The 25,945-nt window shown below is 37.9% G+C and overlaps 1 protein-coding gene across 2 annotated transcripts in view; it reads right to left on the bottom strand.

The window, feature by feature from the left end:
• Apoltp (Apolipoprotein lipid transfer particle) overlaps positions 1–25,945 on the bottom strand; it is a 6,186,292-nt gene that overhangs the window by 627,837 nt on the left and 5,532,510 nt on the right. For both annotated transcript variants that reach the window (XM_081762641.1, XM_081762640.1), the window contains exon 62: positions 20,261–20,373. In XM_081762641.1, the coding sequence (XP_081618767.1) occupies positions 20,261–20,373 (113 nt within the window). The remainder of the gene's footprint in view (positions 1–20,260; positions 20,374–25,945) is intronic.

The following is a 25,945-nucleotide window of genomic DNA, read 5'->3' as shown; positions in this document are numbered from 1 at the left end:
CCCCCCACACAATGTTTGTTCACCACAAAGTTCACTTGGCGCGAGTTGGGATCGTACCAAGGACCACATGCATCAGAGGTGAACGCTCTACCACTGAGGCACCGCGGCCCTGTACATCCAAATTAAGTTGCAATATAACAATTCTCGTTAGAAAACCCAAATTGGCAATGTATGATTACCCTATACATTAGATAGCATGAAAAAGTGTAAAGAACATAACCTAACTATGTGGCCGAGTGGGAGTCCTCCCCGCTGGTCTAGTGACTAGCACGTGAAGCCTTTGGTATACGGGGTACCGGGTTAGATTCAGTGTGGGAGAGCTTACGAAATTCAACTGTCCTCGATGCTTTTGTGTGCGTGTCCCAGTCGTTCTAGATTACTGGAAAATTAAGTTAAACACGTAAAAAGCGAGTAAAAGTAAGTAGAAACGTACTAATAAGTAGATAAGAAAGTTAATGAGGCACGTTCGGTGCATGAGTTAACTTTAGAAAAAAACGTGGATTGCGAGACAGGTTAATAAATTACATGTCTTCTACGCTGCAGTTCTAAACATTAGCACAAACTACATGAGTAACAATTTATATTATGATAGCCTATACCTTTAGCTTTAAAGGAAAATGTGCAATCACTGATTAATTATTAAGTAGTAAGTTTTCAATAGGTTCAGTACTTGATCGTGCCATTTGTGAATGTTATGAAATATGATATTTATTTTATTTTATGATGATCAAGGATGCGAATATGTGTGGTCACAACTTGCGCTTACAGAAGCCTCGAATTCACTTGCGATAAAATAGCATTTCTGCATTACGCACCGTTTTCAACAACTTGCAATAGGTTTGTTTATCATGATAGAAATCTTCCACGAAATGTTTGCTCTATTGTATACTGTATTTCTGACGATGTTTCCATTATCAGATATGTAGTTTCAAATAACGTAGAATTTCAAACGCCAAAACAGTTGAAAAATTTATCATTTAACTTTACTTGAGTTGAGTCCATTTCGAGCTATACACCCCTTTCAGCAGCGAGGCTGTGTGAGACGTGGACCTACATATTAACGTGGGATACGAATCGCATCAGGTCCCACTGGGAATAGAACTCGGCTCTCCCACACTTTAGCTTTACTCGAATTTGGACCCAAACGCTCTCAAGCGGATTTAAGAGGGTGCAGTTACTACCCCAGAGTTTTTCAATGAATGGGAGTTTAGTAGTTATTCTAATTTTTCTTTTAAAAACCTGCAATCTATACGTTTCATTATTTAATACGCAGTCATTGTTGAACAAATTTCTCAGTTTTATATCTGGCAATAAGATCCCCTCTCTTCTGTCTTTAGACCCAGTCATATTACTATTAATAAATGCCAAATTACGATTTTCATCAACAAAGAGAAGCTTTTCTACTAACTCCGGTAAATAATAATAATAATAATAATAATAATAATAATAATAATAATAAAGATATTTTCACCCTTCTTTAAAAATTTTTTGGGCTTCTCAGAATTTCGAAATGTTGTTTTACAATGTATAATGTAAAAAAGACTTCAAACAGCAATTGGGCAAAAATTATTTGGGTAAAAGACAAAAACGTCTTATCAGTTGTTCTACAAAGAACTAAGCAACTGACCTTGTTTCTGTTTGCCTTTAAACACAATGTTTGGATTTACATGGCACAGAGAAAAGTAGAGAGCCACGTGATATTTCGCCTAAGGGCAGCTTCGTTGCTAAACTGAAGACTGGCATTCTGTCAATATATTTGAGAGCTATCAATAAGTCACACTCATAGGTTCTTTCCAAACATTTTAGTATAACAGGTAAATCAAACTACGTTGTTGTAGGCAAGGAATGAGACTGAAAGGCCGATAAGTGTTGGAGGTGGGAGCCGTAGCAAGAAATTTCGTTGCCCGGGGCGAAGTAGAATTCGGTGTCCCCCGACACTCAACTTACCAAGCTTTTACTTTCCCTTTCTGTGCTTTTATTTTTAACATATAAGAGAAACATATTTTGTTGTTATGCTCGCTGATTTTTTTACCATGATGCTTAGATAGACCATTGCAATAGCCCAAAAGTGATCGTTATTTATTCTTTAACAAATAAGAGCCGCTCTTAAGAGGCTTATTTTAGATCTGCTATTAAACTTGAAAAGCTATCTTTTATAGGATCCATTTGGAGAATAATTATGAAAAAAGCATGGATCCGATTTTCCTACGTCAGGGGGACCGCGTTACACATGGAGTTGGTGGACGCGAGTGGTAGCGTTTGAAAGGTGCGTTTCACCTGAGTGCAGTAATAATGTTAGAAATCAGGCCCAGGCCACGAAGCTCAAGGAATGGGGTCCTGCCGTTATGGGCTCGGGTCCCTTGTATTCACCTATTATACATGAAGTTGTTGGACGGAGTTGTTGGCATTTGAAAGGTTTTGATCAGTTGAGCACAATTGTGATGTTAGAAGCCCCTAGCCTTGAAGCCCAAGAAACGGGGTTCCGAAGTTTTATGCGCGGGTCCGTTCTATTCCCCTTTTAAACATGGAGTTGTTGGGCGCGGATGGTAACATTGGAAAGATCCTAGTCGTTTGAGCAAAGGGTAATGTCCGAAATCGGTTCCTGGCCTGAAAGCTCCAGAAATGAGGTCCCGAATTGGCTCAATCTCAATACCTGGTTGCGCAAGATAGAACAATATTTATATCTATTTTGATGGTTTTACCTCGCGTAATCAAATACTGAGATTAAACCACAGAAAAGGTTTATATCACAACCCAAATGTTTGGTAAATGGATATGATTTCTGACATCACCGAAATGCTTAAGGGACCAAGACCTCTCCCACGCCACCACCTGCTTCCACAAACACCTTGCTTCATGGATGAATATAAGAGACCTGAACCCAAAATTTCGGGATCCCATTTCCAGGGCTTCGAATCCAAAGCCTGATATCTGACGTTATTGCTGTCCTCAATCGACCCTGAGATTACAAACGTCACCAACGTAGTACAACAACTCCGTGTTTAATAGGCAAATATAAGAGACGCGAGCCCATATTTTTGGACCTCATTTCTGGGCCGCAGGTTCCGGGTTCCATCTTTGACGTCACCTATGTGCTAAGAGGGTCTAGAGCTTTCCAATGCCACCATCTGCATCCAACAACTTCATGCTTAAAAGAGAAATAGAATGAACCTTAGCCCAAAGATTCTGAGGCCCATTTCCGGGGTTTCGATGCAATGGCCCGATTTCTAGCACTACCGCTGTGCTCAAACGACCCAAACCTTTCCAACACCACCACCTTCGTGCAACAATTCCCTGTTTAATAGGCATATAGAAAAGACCCACACTCAAAATTTTGGGACGTCGTTTCTGGCGCCTCATGGCCGGGATCCGATTTCTTACATCACAACTGTGCTCAGGAGACCCGGAACTTTCTAAAGTCACTTGCAGAGTGCACCAATTCTTTGTGTAACACGGTTTAATTCTACAGGAAGATTTTAATATTATATTCTCCATGCTGTTTAAACTATTTACAACATTTCATACTATCGACAAAAAATGAAATTTCAATATATTAGAAACTATGGTCTTTTAAAATGTTCGAAATGGATACACCATTAATTTCCAGAAATAATTGTAAACTTCTGTAATTTTATTCTGTATGTGACCACAGAAATATTTTCATTTCGATTCTTTTACGATAACAAATATTTTGTTAAATGTAACGGAAATTCAGAAGAAACCTTCTTTGGGAATTTCTCAATATTGATCAGTGAATATGAACAATATTTTTAATGTTTCTAGTTAAAATCCAAAATACAGTTTGGCTACTGCATATGTTTGAAATTTTAGTAATTACTTTTTAATGAATGAAATTTCTTAGTGAAAAATCTAAATTTATGGTCACTTATTATTAATTAACATTAAAATACACTAACACACATATACGCACACATGTGTATATGTTTTGTATGTATGAATATAGATAAAAATATCACATAACTAGATACATATGTACAAAAATGTCCTGATGACACAAGTAGTTGTTGCAGAAATGATTCAATAAATTCATTCAGATCGGAAGCATTTCATATACCAACGGAATAAAAAAAATCACTGATAGTGACCAGTCTTTCAAAAAGACGAAATTCGTTAAGTCGTGACTAGTAGCGTAGGCTGAAATTTATTTCGGGGTGTCCAAACTCAATATGAGGGTATTTCATATTCAAATTTCTAAATTACCTCCCAAATTAGGTTAAATTCACAGAAAAGTCGAAATTTCGAGGGGTTTGAAACCCAGCACCCGCCCCTGTGTACTTCCCTGATTGTGACCCCTGAAGCCCCTATTCTACAGCTGTTTCAAGTTCGAAAATGTTATCATTCCTCTTGTTTACATTCAATTCTAACATTCCAGCGCAAATAGAAGTTTACGTATATGTCTTCACTGCTTTCATTTTCATATTTTCATTCTCACCGTCGTGATTAATCCGATAGGATAGAGAAATGTGATTAACTAAGCAAAATCATAACCATGAAGACGCCGAACATGTATTTCAGACTTTAAACGTTTCTGATTTTGAGAATTCTTCTGCGTAAAATATAAAATTTACTCGGCACCTTGTATATCACATCATCATTAACAAATCATATATAACTACTTTCTATAAATAAAAAAAGTAAAAACTTATTGTGACTCTTAACGTTTGGTTTTGGAGCAAAACGAGCAAGAAAATTTTTAATAAAGCTATTTCTTTGCAAATCGACAACAATATTGATTTAATAGGGCGCCAATATATTTTTGAAGCGACGCGTCGTTTACTCATTTCCAACACTTTTCTTTTCTTTTTGCTCGTTCGGCGCTCCTCTGGTATTAGCGCCGGGAGTAATCACCCAGCTCGAGTCCCCTAGCTACAAAGACTGCTCAACGATGCATACAGCGATATTGCGAAACTGAAGAATCGGCTAGACGTACAGATAGCGAAGGAGACCTACCATAAAAATGTAACCCATTTGACCATTTGCGTTTCATATGAAGTCTAATTTTAAGTGAGTGAAGAATAAAAACAATAAATAGGATTGTCTTGTCCCATGCGAATAATTGTAATGACAGGCGCTATTATTATTATATTTATTATTAATAATAATATTATTATATTAAATATGATTTCACCAAAAGTAACGACGAATAACTTAGAAAAGTCAAAGTAGCGATGCACAATGCGTTTTCAAAAATATCCCATTACAAGATTTGAACTAACGATCTTTAGATTTAGAATCCCATACATTACCGATTATACGGAGCAATCACACTGTCATTCTTATAATGTATTATCTTGTATTACTTCCTTTAATGTCCGGAATAGATCTAAAAGAGGAAACCAGACCTTGGTAAATGAACTTCCAGGAAAATAAGAAACCTGTATTCTCTGATGTTATGTCTACAATAACTGTGCACAATTTAATTCACTTCGACTTACTTCTTCTTGCCTCTCGGGTGTCAACTTTCAAAATTTTGGGGTGGGAGCTTTTGCTTCTCAGAAAATAAAAAAAAGTATTATTTTATTTTTCTGCCTATTGCCCACACACAAAGTTTCGTTCCAATTTTTCATGTCCTTTACACACATCTGACACTCTATTACAAGCACTTTTCATATTTCGTGATCGAAGGTTTGAGGGGACCTTGCCTCACCCAGTCCTTTTTCTCCACGAATATATGAAGCCCGTATTCCCTGACTCTATGTCTACAATGTCTGTGCGCAATTACATTCGGTTCACTTCTTGCCTTTCGTGCGTCAACATTTAAAATTTTGGGTTGCGGCTTTTGCCCCCTAAAACCGTTTCTACGCTGAAAATAAAAAGATCTGTATTCGTATATTTTTTTGGCGTATTGTCCATACATAAAATTTTGCTGCTATTCTTCATGACCTTTACACACATCTGACATACTGTTAATAGAAATTTTGATACTTCGTGATCAAAGGTCTGGAGGGGTCCGTGCTCCACTCAACCTTCCTTTTTCCAGGAAAATATGAAACCCGTATTTCTTCATTCTACGTCTGGAATATCTGTACACAATTTCATTCACTTCGGTTCACTTCTTCTTGCCTTTCGGGCGTCAACTTCCGAATTTTGGTGGGGGCTTTTTGCCCCTTAAACCGTTTTAGCGCAGAACATAAAAAACACGTTTTCGTTTATTTTTTGCGTATTGTCCATACGCAAAGTTTCGTTGCAATTCTTCATGTCCTTTACACACAGCAGACATAGTGTTACTAACACTTTTCATATTTCGTGATCAAAGGTTTGGAGGGGTCCGTGCCCCATCCAACTGCATTCTTCCTGGAAATTACGGAACCTGTATTCCTTCACTATGCACAATTTCATTCACTTTGGTTCACTTTTTGCCTTTCGGGAGTCAAATTTCAAAATTTTGGGTGAGAGGTTTTGCCCCAAAAATATTTTTTCCCGCATACAATAGAAAAACTGTATTCGTTTATTTTTGCGCATTATCCTACACAAAGTTTCGTTGCAATTCTCATGTCCTTTACAGACATCTGACTTACTATTACTAGTACTTTTCTTATTTCGTGATAAAAGGTTAGCAGGGGTCTTTCCACTTCTTCTTTCCTTTTGGCCGTCAACTTTCAAAATTTGGGTGGGGGATTTTGCGCCTCAAACCGTTTTTCCGCAGAAAATGAAAACCCGTTTTCATTGATTTTTGCGTATTGCCCATGCACTAAGTTTCGCTGCAATTCTTCATGTCCTTTACACACAGCAGACATAGTGTTACTAACATTTTTCATATTTCATGATCAAAGGTTTGGAGGTGACCGTGTCATACCCAACCGCTCTCTGCAAGAAAATACGAATCCTGTATTATTTCATTTTATGTCTGCAATATCTATGCACAATTACATTCACTTCCGTTCACTGTAATTTGTCTTTCGGACGTGAAATTTCAAAATTTTGGGTGAAGGGCTTTTGTCTTTTAAAAGCGTTTTTCCCCAGAAAAGAAAAAAATAACGTATTCGTTTAATTTCTGCGCATTACCCATTCACAAAGTTTCGGTACAATTCTTCCTGTCCTTTACACACATCTGACATAGTGTTACTAGCACTTCTGATATTTCGTGATCAAAGGTTTGGAGGGGTCCGTGCCCAACCCAACCGTTTCTTCCTGGAACATACGAAACCTGTATTCCTTCACTATGCAAAATTTCATTTACTTCTGCTCACTTCTTTTTGCCTTTCGGGCGTCAAATTTCAAAATTTGGGGTGGGAGGTTTTGCCCAAAAATCGTTTTTCCTCAGAAAATAGAAAAACTGTATTCGTTTATTTTTGTGTATTGTCCGTACACAAAGTTTCGTTGCAATTCCTCATGTCCTTTACACACATTTGACAAACTGTTAGTAGCAATTTTGATATTTCGTGATCAAAGGATTGGAAGGCTCCGTGGTCCACGTAACCATTTTTTCCAAGGAAAATACGAAAACCTGTGTTCCATCATTTTACTTCTGAAATATCTGTGCACAATTTCATTCATTTCGGTTCACTTCTTGTTGCCATTCGAGTGTCAACTTTCAAAATTTTCGGTTGGGCTTTTGTCCCTAAAACCGTTTTTCCGCATAAAATAAAAAAAGCACCTCTTCGATTATTTTGTGTATTAGTACTTCAATGCCAAATTTCATTAAAATCGAAGTGTTACACTTCGGATGTTTTACTTGTATGTTCCTTCTCTCATGAACCCCCCCCCCAACAAATACATAACAGAAACAAAGTTATTGCGGTAAAATGTATGTTACAGCAAGTTACTGTACTTCAATTGGATAATCTTTTTCGAGTCGAGTCAAATTTCAAATTTAAGCAGGATCAGCAGCGTCAGGAGCAGACACGAACTAAATGTCTTCAAAGTCTGCTACACAAGAGCAGAGGCGGACAGGGGGCAAACAGGGCGATTTCCCTTATAAGGGGAATCTTTCTTATTTTATACATAAATAAAACCCATTCCAGAGTTTGGAACTCTTAAAAGTAGCTCTAAGTAGCAGTATTACAAACCACCGAGCCCCCAGAAGTCCATCGTAGATCCGTGTCTGGACAAGAGTATCGGTGAATAAACACTTATTATTCAGATTGAGTTTGCACATCTCAACAAATAAACAATATTTTCATTCACTTCCATGTACTACTGCATTCTACTGAACTGTAACGACTTTTTATGTTTAAAATTATTCATTTTTCAATAATTGTAAATATTTAAGGTCAGTAATTCACCATGACTAGTCAACTAGAAGTGTTTTTGTAACGAAGAAATAACAACATGAACTGTCAAACCTCTTTTCACAAACAGTTGAGGTTTGAGAGTCGACAAACATTACTATTTTTCGTACGGATTACCTCGAAACCGCGGTAGCCAGAATTAGCCCAGGATAGGGGACTTATATTAAGAAAATGATAATCTCAGGAAAATGCAGAAGTATTTTAGTCTAATAGAAAAAAAGAATGAGATCTCTAATTTCTAGTTCTGTTAGTCTTGTAGCTCTCAGTCCATACCAATGTACTGATAGAAATACGATTAATGAGTTAGGTAGAACATTCCACTTTAATATCACAAAAAATTCGTCTTCCAGCTTGCTTGGTTGTGACAAGTTAAAGAGTGTATTGGTACACTATGTAAAGTATGTGTACTGTCGCTGATTTGTGATGACAATCAGAAATAGAAGTAAAAGGTAAATTACAGTAATAGTTTTCTTTTAATTGTTTTGTATTCAAGGCGAAACGGAAAACTTACTTTCATCTTAACATTTTTTCTTAAAATTTCTATTCGGGTTCACACCCTTCCCCCTCAACATTGGATACAGAAATGGAGAACTTATTTAGAATTTGGTTGCTGATTCTAGTATATTTCAAGCATGACTTCTCGGACCTGGTCCTGTGATATGTCGGTATATCGCTATCGTCGATATCTATATTTTCATATATCAACATTCGATATCGCAAATATATGGACATGAATATATCATTCTAATTTTTGATATCGATATTCGGGGGGTGGGGCTGCGAAGTATAAGGGGCCCCTAAAACTTGCGATGGATGAAGAAATTAAACTTACTTTCTAGAATATTGTTTTCTAATCATAATATCTTTATTACCACAAATTGCAATGTAAATACATCAACTTGCAAATTTGCAATATTAAATGGTGTAATTTCTTAGGCGCTAGAACTTTTCTATCCCCTGAAAAAAAGAAAAAAAAATCACCTGCAAAAGCAAGTGCTTCGAACTTTAAACTAGAATTATCATAAGAAAGTTATTTGTTTCTCTCTCTTGGAGATTTTCCATCCTTTTAGCCTTTGGGACCGCTCATTCACAAAACGTGCACATGATCACTATATGTATTCATCCTCTTAGGCAGAGTCAGAGATTTTGAAAAGGAAACGACTTATTGGTAATAATAATAATAATAATAATAATAATAATAATAATAATAATAATAATAATTATTATTATTATTATTATTATTATTATTATTATAACAATGGGGTTTACAACTAGGGTTCCATTCTTTATCTTGCATGGGAGGGCCGCAAGTCTGCTACACCACTGATGTCCCCTGTTCTGTGCTTGTCCCTTTTTCGTTTCGTGTAGATATTTGTTTTTGTGCTGTTAGGCTTTTATATAAAACCTTTATATTATGTAACTTTTTCTTTTTACGAGTTTCTTTTTTGGATGGGGTTGGGGAAAAGAGAGAAAGGCTTTCTTCTGACATGTTTCTTACCATTCATCTTGTTTGAACTGCTTAAGTAGGTCATTTTGTAACTTTTGATGTCATTCAACTCCGTCACAATAATAAAGTTGCCATTCTTAACAATTTGTTTTATTTTCTTATTTGCAGTTTGCCACACTGATATATTTGTGACAAAATTGAGGTTTAGTCCAACGTCTTTCGAATTTGCAACCAACCCAACAGCCGAGCTTTTGAGGTTGCCTGCTATTGCAGGAAAATGAGAATTGCAAGTGGTAATGCTCTTTTGGAGTCATGTATACATATAATGTTATAAACATGGATTGCATTAAACAATATTTTAAAGAATGTTAACTTTTTTAAAATTACAATTGTATTTGTAACTGAAATATTGAAATTTGTAAATATATTTTTTTATTATTTTATATTACTTGTTTCTACTATTATTTCCTTACATGAAGTTTTACATTATCCCACCTGAAAGATTCTGGAGAAAAATTACTTCTTGCAATTAAAAAGAACTTTAACATATGTATATGAAGAATTACTTTCTGCTTTTTATATCGTAAGTATATAAAGAATAAAAATCACAATATAACATGACACAATTTTTAATGTTTGGTAAATGATCATTTTCGTTTTTTTTTCAAAGAATATTCGTTCTTAAAACTAATTTCATTTCTCCCAACAGAACACGCTTTGAGTGTGAAAATATATTCATGATGAAGTTCGGTATTAATTATTTATTAGATTAGTTTCCGTGAAACCTCAGAACAATCGTAGATTTTTGAAAATTGTAAAATACCCCACGGCCTCTCTTCAGCAACGTACATTTTCTCGTTGTAGGAGATACATTTGTTGTTCAATGTCAATCCAAGGAAAGCATTTATAAGGAACATTATGTGTACAGTTGTCCTGGTTATATGTAACCATATCTGCAACTATTGCGCACAATATAACTTTCACTACTAGATTTGTAGCTTAATTTTGATGTTGGGTTTCCAGATACCCCACCATCACACAAACGTGACCTTTTTACCAACACAGTTAAGGTTTAAGGCAGTAATTTCTCCCGTGACACTGACTGATCTGACATAATGTCCAATCCTCCGTTCTTCTCTTGCATCTGCACAAGCTCCATTACTTCATATCTCCCCCTAAAATAACAATGCCACACTTGTGCCATAATCTTTCATGGTCGCCTATAGTTCATATTAAAATACATATATGAAACATCAAAAATAATTTATAATTTATTCAAATGTAACACTTCATCATTGTTATGTATTTACAGCAGAATCGTAGCTAAAGGGCTGAGCAAGCATAGCCGTGGACCCGGGTGCTGATAGCAAGAACCTCATCAGGATCCCGCCGCCTACAGTCGGACAATTTTTCCATGCCGACCAGATGCTGTAGTCGGATTTCCGGTGCCGGACACCGGCGTCTTTCTGTGCGATTTTCGACTACGACGAGCAAAAACAAAGTCGTACACAAAAAGAGAACAAAGAAAGTTACAAGGTAATTTGACGCTTTAAAATACGAATTAGGGCTTATATTACCCTCGTATAAAACTTTCTCGAAACAGCCGGCAGTCGGACAACGACTGCAAAAATACATTGCCGGCAAAATCTTGAAAAACACGTCGGCATGACGTCGGGGAAAGTTTCAATATCGCGTATCATAAGCAACGAGTCAAATTTTAGAAAATGAGTACAGCCTGTATCTTCTTTAATGATGAAGTAGAAATTGAAACTGTCCAGAATTGTTTCTTGTGGGTGGAAACTAATTTCATTAGATATGTCTTCTCAATAGGGAGTCGGCAGAAAGTCGGCATACGGCTGACGGAACAACCATGGCAAATGATGGTTGTAAAGGCGTCGTAACCCTGACGGTGTGCCAACCACAAAAACCTAAATGTATGAAAAAATGTATGAAAAAAGTGTATGAACGTATGAAAATGTGAAAACCACAAAAACCTAAATGTATGAAAAAAACTAAATGAAAAAGGGACTGGGCGTAAAGGGTACATGAGAGGTAAATTTTTAAAATTAAATTAGAAGTACAAGAGGATTCTTGATAAATATTTTGATAAGAGGGCAAACAGCGGACGGGCCGACGGCGGTAAATGTTGCCGGAAGGACGCCGAAACTCTGGCGGTTCGCCGACTAGTAAGATAATTCTTGTAGTGTAGGACCTGCAAGCAGAACAGTATATGAAAATTAAGTTTCACAGCTAACACAGTAAGCTGATGATCCTTTTAAAACAAGTCGGTTAAGGGTCGGCATACAGTGGACGAAACGACTGCGGCAGTTAATGCTCGTATATGCATCCCCCATTGACAATTTGCCGCCGTCGATGGCAGAACGCCTCCTACTTCAGCGGCCAGGCCCCCAACGCAGGCGGTTTCAAGGCGGGATGTGGGCATTTTCCGCTCATGCCGTTTTGCAACTCTTTCCCGATAGCGGCCCGCCAGCGATGATAACACCTTTGCCGCTGAAGAGCTGATTGGAGAAATCATCATGTAGACGTGGTGCCTGTATGATCGGTTCGCGTTCTTCATTTGTCACAAGGTGATAAACTATGGGTGGACTGTTTCAAACAAAGAGTGTTGTTGATTCTGCGACCGAACAGGACACGAAATAAGAATAAGTGGGTAAGACTACAACTCAAGGTACTAAATTTGGGTTAATTGCTGTACCGTCGGACCAATTTTAGGAAATTTACCGGGTCTATTGGAGAATTCGTTTACTTTTTTGAGGAAGAATGGGTGAAATCACGTAATGGGAATAGTAAAAGTTAAGAAAGTAGTTGTTTTCGATGTAAGCTTCACTGTATGTGAAGGCGGATGGACTATTTCGCGGAGAGGTATACTTGTTACGATATAGTGTCGCGAAAGGCAGTGTGGAGGGGAATGTGGAGGGGACTTCGTGTATGCGAGGGTAATGACATCATGTGTCAGTAATATAGAACTATTAAAAAATAGCGAGCGTCAGTTAAGAAACTGTAGTACACGATTTTCTTCTTGAAATTGCAAAAGTTTACAAGCCTTAGTTTTGAAGTTAAGTTGCTTCTAACTCAACGGCAATGTATTTCTGCACAGTGTACGAATGCTGTATTTTATGTGTACAACTGAAGCGTCACTGGTATGAATCCATGACAAGTGATATTGAAATATGTATGATTATCGAAGCCCACATATTTTAAGTACCCTCGCTGACGCACCTGCTCCCTTCGGACACCCCTCCCCGGTGCTACCGCGCGGGCTTGCCAGCGTCGTTCTGCTCTGAATCAGGTTTATAGCATTTGAGCGTTTTAGTGGCCAACTAGCACAGGTTGGTTTCTGTTTTTTGCACTGGAGTTTTTATCACTCTAACCTAATGTAACGTAATCGAACGTAACTTAATCTAATCCAACCAAATATAAGCACTCGAGTAAGTTTTGGTAAAGTTTTTTTTTTCATTTTCAAATTGGTCCTGCGATACAGCAGTATTTCCATAAATTTAGGTTAGGTTAGTTTTGGTAATTTTTAGATTAAAGTCTCTGGCTTACTGCTAGGGGTGAAAACTTTATTTTATCTTTTTGTGAATAGTTGTTGCCTAATAGAGTCAAAAAGTGACCCGCAAAGTTTTATTAGGGCAAAAATACTTTATAAAGCGAGATGGTATACAGGCTGCACCGCCACCGCTATAATACAATCAAAAGAACGCTATTTCCAAGCAGAAATCAGTACTCCAGGGGAAAGATCGTCAGCGCGGTGAGTGGTAGCCCGGTTTGAATCTTCCCGCCACCACATACCTTTTATTACAATATTTTTATTTATAATTTTTATTTCATTATTTTTTATTTCAATCACATTTTCTAAGGGGAGTGTGACCCTTGTACTTTAAAAATTTAGAAAACTACTTTTCGCCACATTTTTCTTTCCTTCAATTTACATGCTAGAGTGCTGGAACAGTGGTGCGTGTCCTCTGGCGAGATTATAAAATTAACAATTACGAAAAGATCTTTAAAAAATAATGCTTTTCTTAGCTTTTTAAGTACAATTTTGCAGAAACCCATTGCATCAAATAACAATAAATGCACAAGTTTGGTTATGTAAAGAATCAAACAGTTGTTTTTTTTTCTTATTTGGTTATTTAGATAAAGTTCATCAATTTTATTTCTTTGCCTTCTTTCAAACTAATGTAAAGTAATGTAACCCAGTTATTATTCTTATTCTTATTTCTAATTTTAAGGCCTCTTGTACTTAGTCAATTGTTCTTGGGATCTTCCTACGGTCTCAGAACTACAGAGATTGATTTACTTCTTTGTATTGTGTCCCTTCACTGGTTTCTCCTCAATTACTATAGCTACCGTAACACATGTGTTACTGTGTGTTAAGGGGCCTCATAAACCAAATTAAAGTACCACTAATTTTATCATTTTTCTGTAATCAAACTGAAAAATATTCGAAAAATTGCTTTGTAGGAACAGTAGTGTTCATGAGATAGAGTTATCACTAGTCGGCTAGCTGCTTTCGTTAAACAGAAATTTGTGGAATTCGCATTAACGAAAGCAGGAAAAAAACGTGACATGAGTCACTCCTATATAATTCATGGAATCTTTTGAATATGTTGAGAAAGATCCCATCATAACATTTTATGTTGAACCCCCTTGTATTTCCCGCTCCAGGGCCCCAATGGTCTTATTCCGGCCCTGTATATTTTCTATAAGAAGACCAAGGTGCTGTAAAATGTAAATTATTATTTAATTTCAAGTTATGGCATTATTTGGGATTCAATATTAGCAAAAGTACCAGGTTACCATAAAATAAGTATCGGTGTTCAGAGATATTTGGAGACGCTACCACTTGAGAGAATGCAACCAAAGTTGGAAGGAGTACATTTGGAAACAAGTAAAACCGATTGAAGTAGAAAACAAAGTTCCAGTTTTCACCACTAGAGGTATTTGTAGCACTGTACAACGTCTAGTAAGTGCAGCGTGGAAGAATAAGCATACTAATGATGCTAATTGATAAGAAGGGCTGTAATTACCTTTCCTCTAAGTACTGTGGCATTGGTTACCAATGCAAATAATACTCCGTATTCAGTTGTGGATTTGCGGGGGCTTTTGAGCTGAAGCTCCCCTTAAAATTCCGGGACGAACATCGGCATCTGCGGGACACAATTGATGTTTTACTGTGAGCTTGTAAGGATACCAATGCAGCACTTCGCGAAGCATTTTCCACACAGTTGCATAGGACATGTTCAGATGATTTGACACTGCCTTCGCACTTACCACGCCGCTATTAATCACGGATTTCTCCACGAACATTTTGAACTTCTTTTTGTGTTACGCTGTTAAGTCCTCTTCCTGGTCTCAACCCTAACGTGCCGGTCTCCTCAAACTTTCTCGCTATTCTTTTAACGCACATTATGTAGTAAGACCGTGACGTAACCCCTATCACTGGCAAATGAAAGGAAATTAAATCTTTAAGTTTTACGTCCCACGGTTATGCCCGTTAGGCTAAATGAGACGGTGATGATGAGAGATGAGTGAAATGGTGGAATGAAGAAAGTGGGAGGAAACGGGAGAACCCCAGAAAACTTATGAGCACGGTGTTTGTCCACCACAAAGTCCACATGGCGCGAGCAGGGATCGAACCAGGGACCCCAAGCACCGGAGGTGAACGCTCTACCACTGAGCCACCGCGCCCCCATTGCCCTATCATTGGAGATATTCACGAATTGTACGAGCATTATTGTTCAACGTATAGTAAAGTTTTACTAACAAGTATCTTTCTGGCAACTTCAGTACCATGGTTGCTCTCTTGGTACCCCATTCTTAACCTGGTCTTGAACTATGCGACAACTCAGGTGCTTACTCACGCCTGCATGCGTTTCAGTGATACGGGTTCGAGCCCCACTATGTGCCAGAAATGAACTACTCTGGCCTTTTTAATGTCCGATATTTGCTTCTCTTTTCTTCCCACACCCTTTGGCTTATGATCAAGAGGTCCCTTGATCGATTCCGGTGAAGACACATGAATCGGATCCTATGTTAACCTGTAGGACCCGTCCTTAGAACGTCATCATCATCTTATACGATACTAGTTGCCATGTGTTTTTTTGCCCACGGAACTTCACGTCAAAGACCTGCTTTCGGACAGAATTCCCCATCACCATCATCGCCCGCAACACATCACTACACCACGGGGTTATTAGTAGGAGTACAAATCGATTCCACGCGTCGCACGGGGGCATTATTACCCCTTTCATTCATTCAACATTAATAATACTTTTTGTCTTCCATACTGCACATACCATACTTAACACTGAACAGGAACACAATAGCCTCTGAAAGTGAGATTTAACACTAATCTTTTCGAGGAATTTCGTGGGGAGCTTGCAGTTTATGAGCATAGGAAAGACTAATATTTAACTTCGTTTTTTTGTAAAACATCCAAGAAGCTCCCACCCCGTTAATCCGCCACTGACCAGGGAGTATTAATAGCATCGGTAATCAATGCCACGAGATCCATAGGAGAGGTAATTATAGCCTTTCTTATCATTTGGCATGACTAGTGTCGTTTTCCATCCACACTGCACTTACATGGCGTTATTCAGCGCCACAATTACCTCTGGTGACAAAAATTGGAAGTAATTTTGTTTTCTACACCAATCGCTTCTGCATGGGCTCAAATATACTCCTACCAAGTTTGGTTGCATCCTGTCAAGTGGTTACGTCTCCAGAGTTCTCTGAACAGCCACACTTTTCTGGTGATAACCTGGTATAAAGCAGAGTGGGAAATAGGGAACCATTCAATGGTTGAATTACGAGAAATGTGAAAGCTATTTTTGCAACACCATCGGCTATCAACGCTGGTTTGAGATTAGCTGACTGTATTGTCGGTACTTGAGTGTTATCGTCCTTTGTTCCTTTACTCTCGTAAGTGAGGAGTGCGTGAAAAAATGAAATGGAATCTTTGAGTTTTACGTCCCACGGTTATGTCGGTTAGGCTAAAGGAGACAGTGATGATGAGTAATGAAGGAAATGGTGTAATGAAGAAAGTAGGAGGAAACGGGAGAACCCCGAGAAAACCCACGCACACGGTGTTTGTCCACCACAAAGTTCACTTGGCGCGGGCTAGGATCGAACTCGGGACCCCTAGCACCAGAGGTGAACGCTATACCACTGAGCCACCGCGGCCCCAGGAGTGCGTGACATGTGCCCTTTTGTTCATATATCGCTACTCACGATACAAAGCGAAGGTTCCACTAAAAGTTCAGCGTCCAGGGCCCACCGGGAAATTTCCCGGTTTCCCGCCTGGCCAGTACGGACCTGTTCATGAGTGTGCACGTAAGTCATGGCGGAACGTAAACATTGTTTGAAGGTGAGGGTGATTGAGGACGAGAGAGACAATTTTGTTTGACGGAGAGGAAATCAATATCATTTGAGTGTGAGTGTAAGTGAAATTCAATATTATTTGATGGTGAAGGCGAGTAAGGTTTAAGGTATTGATATTATATGACAATGAGAACGAAGAAGAATTGAGGATTGATTTGTGTGTAAGAATGAGTGAGGTTGAAGATATACATATTACTTCATTGCAAATGAGAGAGAGGGAATTGAGTGAAGTCGAGAAAATATTGATTTGATTGCAAAGGATGGTAGGAAAAATGTATGTTTCTGGATACGACCTATAATAAAAATCTAGGATTTAAGATTTTAAGAATTATATTTCTGGACCTTAGGTATCTATGGGCATGTTTAAGGGATGAGGTAACTGAGCGATCACACCACCGGGGAAGTCGAAAGAGGAAAAGAAGGAGGAAAGAAAGAACAGGGACCTTTATATTAGGAACCATCCCTTCATTTGCCTGGTGTGAATGGGAAATTTCCAAGAAAAAATCACTACAGGATGGCCAGCCTAAAAAAGCTTTTACACCTTTCCGATCAAGCGTTTCTACCGGGAATTCAACCCAGGACCGCTCGCACTGAAGGCGAAAGCGGTAGCGACTACGTTATACAAGGCCACAGTAAAGTATTGGAGTTACAAATTGATTTTGTTTATTCCTTTTCGTCAAAACTTATGAGAACCGATTCACAACAGCTGTTAAAGGTTTCTTCTTTCTATACATTTTCACACTATGCTACGCATAAATGCTGAAGGTCTTGTAGAAAGGCTTTGTCAATCCGTCCGTCTGTCGACAGGTATCAGAGTAAAAGACGGTAAGTGATATCGAGAATAGGTATTTTGCAATTGCTTTAGCGTCCCAAGAGTAGGCCCCATCTCCTCCATTAACCCTCTATTCAAACCGGAAATGGTTCAAATTAGCAATTTTCCGTTTCAACTTTTATTGCCTTAAAACAGAAACGGAAACAGATAGGAAAAAGAGGTTTTCTGCGATCGATTCGGCGTCTCTAAGCAGCATAGCATGAATATCTGCAATACTCTACCAAATATGAAAGTGGTTGAAATTCACTATTATTTCGATTTCATTACTGATTTCCACAGAGAAAAAGGGTAAGAGATACCGAGATGCACTTTTCTCAAATCGATTCATTGTCCCAAGTATAGCTTTCATTTTTCCCATTAATCCTCTATTCAAACCGAAAGTGGTTTAAATGAGCCATTTCTAGTTTCAACCTTTATCGTCATAGAACAAAAATGTTATTGATAGCAACAAGCAGTTTTCTGTGGATTCAGGGTCTCAAGAGAACCCGAAAACGCACTACCAAAATCGGAATTGTTTACAGTTTACTAGTAGTTCCGGTTTCAATACTGATTTCCGTAAGGGAAAGCTGTACGAGATATCGTGATACGATTTTTTTGCAATCGATTCAGCTTTCCAAGAATAAGTTTCACTTTCTTCCTTACTCCTCTTTGCAAATCGAAAGTTGTTCAAATTAAACATTTCCGGTTTCAATTTCTATTGCTATAAAATAAAAAAATGGTAATAAGTAGCAGCAAGTGATTTTCTGCAATCGGTAGAGGGTGTGAAGAGAACACAGCATAAGAGCCTACACTGCACCAAAGCAGGAAGTAGTTCAAATTGACTACTGCTTCCATAGAGCAAAAAGGTTAAGAGATATTGGAATGCAGCTTATTTATTTATTTATTTATTTATTTATTTTTCAATCGAGTCAACTTCCAAAGAGTAGGCTATATTTCCTTCCTTAACGCTCTATTAAATTCGAAAGTATTTCAAATTGACGATTTACAGTTTCAATCTTTATCGCGATAGAACAAACTAAAGTAAGGGATAGTAAGTAATGGCTTTTCGATGTAGAATCCGTATCCGAGGTACAAGTTCTATCTTTGACATAATTAATCTATTGCAACCAGCAGTTATAGATATACTATTTCAAGTTTGAGTATTAAATTCACATAGTTTTGAAATGTGCCATAGTTTCGCAATGTGAAGTAAAATTGACTTGTTGAACTGAAAAACTGTACCTAAAACATTATCTTCTTTTAAAAGTCTCTTTCCTCCTTGAAAATATTTAATAAAATACTTTTTGATGGTTACGGTTTAAAGGGCTTGTGCATCTCTTACACAGTAAAGTAATTTTGTGCGCTTGCTTTGTTGACGGAAAGCATATTTCCCACACGGAATTATCTCTTCTGCAATAAAAGTTGAAGTTTTTGAGTTCTGCCGTTGGGCATCCAGAGTATTTCATGTCTATCAACCAGAAGTTTCTGTCAATGGGACAGAATTATCATGCTGGATTTTTATTCACTCATTGTATCCAATCGATCACCAGATACAAGTATAATGTAAACCAGAACGATGTCCCACTGAGATTGTGTAGCTTGAAAATGCAATATCGTCATGCAGACAACTGACCAGCTTCAACAGAATGAGTAAGTTGATAGGAACATTCATTCCAGCAGGCAGTGCATATGATATACGGTAATAACAATAACCGTCAAATATCCAGATAATCGCTGATACAGAGTTGCCGAAATGACTAACGGACCTACAGGATATTACGTCCGCAGCGGTTGTTGCAGATTTGCTAGTTATGGAGACTTTTATGTCAGAATACCGAAATAGAATGCAGCGTTAGGAAACTCAAATAAAGAAGACATTCTGCGGCTTAATTGCAGTCTCCTTATGATAAAGGTATTTCAATATCCCAATAGCAAGATAATTCAGGCAATATGGTTTCATTTAGTTCATTGTGTATGTTTAAATCCGTTTAAATATTTTATTCTATTCAATTACCAATTATACTTTATATACATTTCAAAGAGAAATCTTTGTGAAACAAACACAGATATATTTTAAAATAAGCATGGAATATTTTGAAAATATTTATAAATGAAATATTACCTAAATAAAAGTAATGCTGCAACTCTGTTCCAACACTCATATAGGAAATCCACATAACCAACACAACACTCTAGCTTAATTGTTTAGAAAATATATTACTACGATATCAATAAATGCAATGTCGATAAATAAGTGGATATATGGTTTAACACCATAGATGTAGTGTTGGTGAAACCATGAAAGCCATGCTACAATGAATTTAAACATGCATGATCAACACATACTTGTTTTCAGCTTCCAAAGCAGTTTGAGTGATTTCCCCCACCTTCAGGTGTAGAAGTGTCAGGAGATGCTGTATTTTTGACCCAACATCAAAGTAATTGTATAGCCATGCAATCTGAAAAGAAAATTGTTACTTTTTTAAAATATCATTTTTCAATATGGCTGCCAACGTATGTTTTATTAATAAATTTGGTAACAATTATCTTGGTCAATATATTACTGTATCAGTCAATATTGTCTAGTAAGCAAAATAAACAACTAATGTTCTCGCTTCGAAGTGCAGATAATGAACAGAAAGTGTTACATGATATTATTAAGGACCTAGGTTTTATTCAGAATGTTTCTCTTAGTTCTTTGAGACGCAAGGTGTAATTTTAATATAGACCTTTGACGATTTCATTCACTACTTTGCCATTTTACATTATTGGTTTTAGTGTGAAATGATTTCAAGCTGTATTCGGAAAGTTGTTAATAAATACTTTATAAATATATTAGTAAATAGTGGTAAGAACACAAGGAAAATTAAAAGTATTGACATTATTTATTCATTCATTTTTGTTCACACATTACGTACTAAATAGAAGAAGCAATTCTATTTGTACATCTTAGAATAGCCAATTATATGTAATATGTGAATAATTGAAAGCTAGAATAATATTTAAAATTATCTCTGTGGAATATCACCACCACAGGTTTCAAACTTACTGGTTTATCGTAATCGGGTAGCCATATGAAGCGAAAAAAACATTTCCAGCAGTTGTAAAGACAGTAGGTTGGCGAAATAATATTAAGGGACGAAGTTAGGAAACGAATTTAAATTTATGTTTGTAGTGGGAAAAAATATATACACTACATTGACGTTAAGGACTGGACACCACTAAGAACATTTTCGCTTTGAGCTGATTAGGAATGACTATGCCGTATGTCCGCCATTCGCCATGCTGACAACTTCGACCCCTCTAGGAAGACTTTCCACAAATTTGCGGGAGACTTCGGCATATATTGTCTTCCATTATTGCTTCAAGATGACGAACAGCACGGTTGTGGTTTTGGGATATGTTCGGACGCTCAACCGGACTCCAACTAATTTCGCAGGTGTTAAATAGTGCTGAATAAAGGTTTTGGGCCCGCAAGTCGAGTACTTGCGCAGTCGTCTTCTAAAACTCTTGTGTAATGGCGTGCGCTATGATGGCCCACTAACGAACAGTTGCCAAGAGTAAGTAACGCAGAATTTCTTAGGAATACTTAATATGAGTCTGCTTTTATTGTTCTTGGCACTGACGCCAGGAGTTCCAGTCCAAATCATGCGAAACAGGCCTAGTCCATGGTTCAACTTTTTTTTTAATTCATAGTATGGGCAATGTACTACGGTAAGTAGCTCTCATGTCCCATGCACTGTGTTCACAGAAATACTATGTAGTATGAACCATCACTCCAGACGATTATTTTCCGTTAACCTACTGTTCATACTCCTCGTTTTTAGCACCACTATAATCGACGGTGCTCGTTCACTTACGTTTTCCTTGGCTTATGTTCTGGAGCTCACCCATTGAACTCCATTTATAACACATCACGAGAAATAGTACAATTACTGGCATCACTCCCAGATGTCAATTAGAACTCTGGCTAGTGTGTCCAACGACTTTCGCTGGTTTACGTTCACTACGCACCTGAGATATGACCGTACACTTTGAGACAACTTTTATGTTCCCCGTTTTAGAGCTGCAGTTTTATCAGTTCCTGTCGTTCCCGTTTCACTTCTAGATTAGAACTAAACTTTTTGCTAGAAACCTCACGTATTGAATGACCTAACAGGTGGGCTCCAATGATGCCAATTTAATCTGGTGGCTGCCAACTTCATCAGTACTTAACTCTAGCTGTCGACTCATTCTGACAACAAGTGCTTCTCACGTACATTCACTTTCTTTCTATTGCGACTGGTGATGCATTTGTAATGTCTGAACGAGTCTGCTTGTCTTTCGGTGGTTTCTATTCATTAACGGCAATCCAGTGTACAATCAGTGGCAAAATTAGTTGAAACCCTGACTGCTAAAACTCCATTATGTCGAATCCAGTATTCTTGCTAATAACACAAATGCTTGAAGAGGTGCAACCCAACGTACACGTAAATTCGCAAGCAATTGGTAAGCCTATGTAGAACTAAAACAACCTTTGCAGTGAGAGTGATGAACGAAAAAAAAGTTATCCAGGTTAGGGTTAATCTCTATTGTTCGCAGCGTGTTGTCGAATGAGTGCCATTGATCAAAAATATTATAAATCGTTGTGTGTGTTATGTATTATTTCGCTACATACTGCATATGAGGAAAGAGAAGGACACTGATCATACATGACTTAGAAAATGGTTGAAATAAACTAAAAATATAAAATTTGGAACAACTAAAGGAAAAAAATTCGTAAATCTTTGTCTTCATTCATGGATCTATTCAGTGCAGCTCTACATGCATTCCTCATATCCTACATTTGACCTCAATCTCTTACTCATTTCAAAATTAACATGGCATTTCTAGACATTTTCTACGTTCTATCTTTGAACTTTTCCCTCATTTATCTCCCACTCTGTATATGGTCTGCTACTAAACACTTTCTTTTTCTGTTTCTTTCGGTACTGAATCCAGTGTTAGCAATCATTTTCAGCATTTGGATTGACCAAATCGGAATCTCCCTTTGTGAGAAAATTTGTTTAAATAGTCCTATATTATTTTTTTCTTAAATTCGATAATGAAACAGTATTACATGAATTGTAAATGTAAAATCTACTGTTTTGTTCTAAAAGTATCACTACGTTAAGTGACAGTAGAGCCAAATATTTCAAAAATCAAACTGTGAGCTGTGTTCAGAGGTCTAGTTATTTTTTCCTATCACTTCCGCTCCTGTTATTTGGAATGCATTGTTACAAAACAGATAATTGTAGGAGACTGAAAAATTTAGACGAGCAATTATGTTTTGGAAAAGTGTACATGAGGACAAACGGAAGAAGTGACGGACAGATGTCGAAAAATCAATTTTTCGGTGTCTATGTTCCATGGAACGATTTCCGATTTTATCATGATCACCAATACATATATAAAGGTAACAAAGAAAGTTCTGTCGCTTTTTGTAGAGGTCTGTATTTTATTGGTCCTCACACCGTGAGTTGAACGCGAATGGGGATAAGGCGAAGGTCAGTATGTTGGTGTATGTTGGTGTGGGTATATCCAACATACTACCTGGTTGTGGAAGTTCAGTTACACCGTGAACTTGGGTTAGGACAGAGTGAACATGGGACTTCAACAAAGCGTCATAAGGGCGTGTATACTGTACGAGTTCAAACTAGAGTCAAACGCCGCTGCAGCGGGGCGGAACATGTGCCAGGTCTTTGGTGAGGGTATCGTAACTACACGGACAGTGCAGCGGTGGTTTAACAAGTTTAAGGAAGGTGACGAAACACTCGAAGACGCACCACGTGCCTAAAGACGAACACATATGTAAAATGAAGATCTTCAGGCAGCAATTGAGGCGAACAATGGCCGTACATGTGAGGAACTGGGACTACAATTCAGTGTGAGTGTATAAACCATTTGGCAGCACCACCATTAACTTGGGAAGCATTACAAGTTGGGTCGATGGGTCCCACATGATTTGGCTCCGGGCCAGAAGGCAACGCGAGCAGACCCATGTGTTTAATGCTGTCTCATGTAAGGAAGGAGCCATTTCTGGACAGGGTGTTGACATATGATAAGAAGTGAGTGTTATGTGAAGCTCCACGGCACCGTCATCACTGGTTAGCATCCCATGAACCGATTCGAAAACAGCCGAAACCAGCACTGCACCAGAAGAAGGTTCTCTTGTTTGTTTCGTGGACTGCTCGTGCCATTTGCGTCGGGAAATGCTACTGGCTGATCAGAGCATTAACGCAACTGTGTAGTGTCAGCAGTTGAGCCACGTTCAAGAAAAACTCAAAACTCTGGAGCCAGCACATCTGAATCACAAAGGGGTCCTCCTGTTGCAGGACAACGCTAAGCCCGACGTGGTAGCGAATGACCCGCGACACCATTCTGCCGTTGGATGGGAAACAATATTGCATCCGATATACTCCCCGGACATTGCACCGTCCGATTATCACCTGTCCCTTCCTTAGGCAATCAGGTTAGGGGACGCCAGTTCAAATTCCTAGTAGAGGTGCAAAATTGCACTTGATACATTCTTCGCTTCACGCCCACAATATTCTTCCGCAATGAAATCGATGGCCTTCCAGAATGTTTGCAGAATGTCGTCGATGCAAATGGGGACTGTTTTTGATCTTCCAGGTACTTGTTAGGTGACATATCTATGTTTGAAGGTAGTGGGTGTAAAAGCGACAGAACTTTCTTGGTTACCTTTATATAAACAGTGATTCAATGATAGAGTGCTTACTTCTGGTGCGTGGGGTCCCTGATCGATTCCCGAGCAAGTATTTTTCTGTGGACAATGTCGTATCCGTAGGTTATCTGGGTATACTCTTGTTTCGTCCCGCATCCTGATTCCACCAATCATTCCATCATGATTCGTTTGTTTTAATCATCCGTCTTCCTCAGCCTAAAGAGCAGAATCGTGTATGTCAAATTCAAAGATTTCATTTTATTTATTTCGAAAGTAGAAACATCAAGAAATAAATGTGGTTCGGTCGAATTTTGAAACCGAACTGTTTCTTTTTCTTAACACCGCATAGAAAGAGAAACAGTAGTTAACATACTTGTTCGGTGAACGGGTTCCCGGATTTTATTCCTGGTTAGCGCATGTCTTTAGTGTTTGAGATAGCTTGTTTGATTCATTGTGAGAGAGCCTTGAAATTTGAATGCACATTACAAAGGTTAGAACTACACCTTAAAGCACACTGTGATACTTACTTAACGTCTTATAGAAGTTTTGCAGTGTACGTGTTTGATGTACGACGTCTTCGCTTCGATTTGCGTGTGTTACTTCCTAAAATTGGAACATGTGATATGCCCTAGTGGAAGGGTCTCAAGAAAGCGGTAATATACTGATTACGATTGGTTCTTAAATTTCGTTGTCTTATGATACAAAAGGAAGATGGATGGTGCCCTGTGTTTAGCTTCCAGTGGGAAAAGCCCGATAAAACAGCATTATAATGTTTGGGATTGTTCTTAAGTTGCGTTGCCTAGTGTGCATATCACCTTATGAAATAGATATAAGATACAAAATATTAATTCTGGTGGGGCAAATTTAGTACCAGTGAGATACTTTCTAAATTAGAACGCATTAAATCGTACGTTGGGTGAAATCCGGTGAAACAACATTATAGTGATTTGAATAAGTAATTAAATTGCGTCGTCATGTCTACATATTGTCTTATGGAAGATATTAAAGAGAGAACGAACGTGCTTATGTTTGAATTCTGGTGAGAGAATCGCAGAAGAAGCAACATTACTTTGTTTCGATTTTTCTTAAATTATGTTTGTGTGGATATTGCTTTATGAAAAGATAAAAGAGACGTACCGGTTATCGTAGGACGCACGTTGTATTGTTGAGGAAAGTAGTTAATAATATTGAAATGTCTGAACATGAAAAACAATGAAAAAAAGTTTCCAATAAGCATTGTGTATTATGTCATTTTAAAGTGTAACCATTTTCTTACTTTGTGACCACGGAATTACAATACGAATAAAATTCTGGTTGGGGACTTGAAT

Source organism: Thermobia domestica, chromosome 6 (genome assembly GCF_964235325.1).
Source record: "Thermobia domestica chromosome 6, izTheDome1.hap1.1, whole genome shotgun sequence".
NCBI lineage: Eukaryota > Metazoa > Arthropoda > Insecta > Zygentoma > Lepismatidae > Thermobia > Thermobia domestica.
Note: the sequence above shows the minus strand (reverse complement) of the source record. Positions and strands in the feature narration are given on the sequence as shown.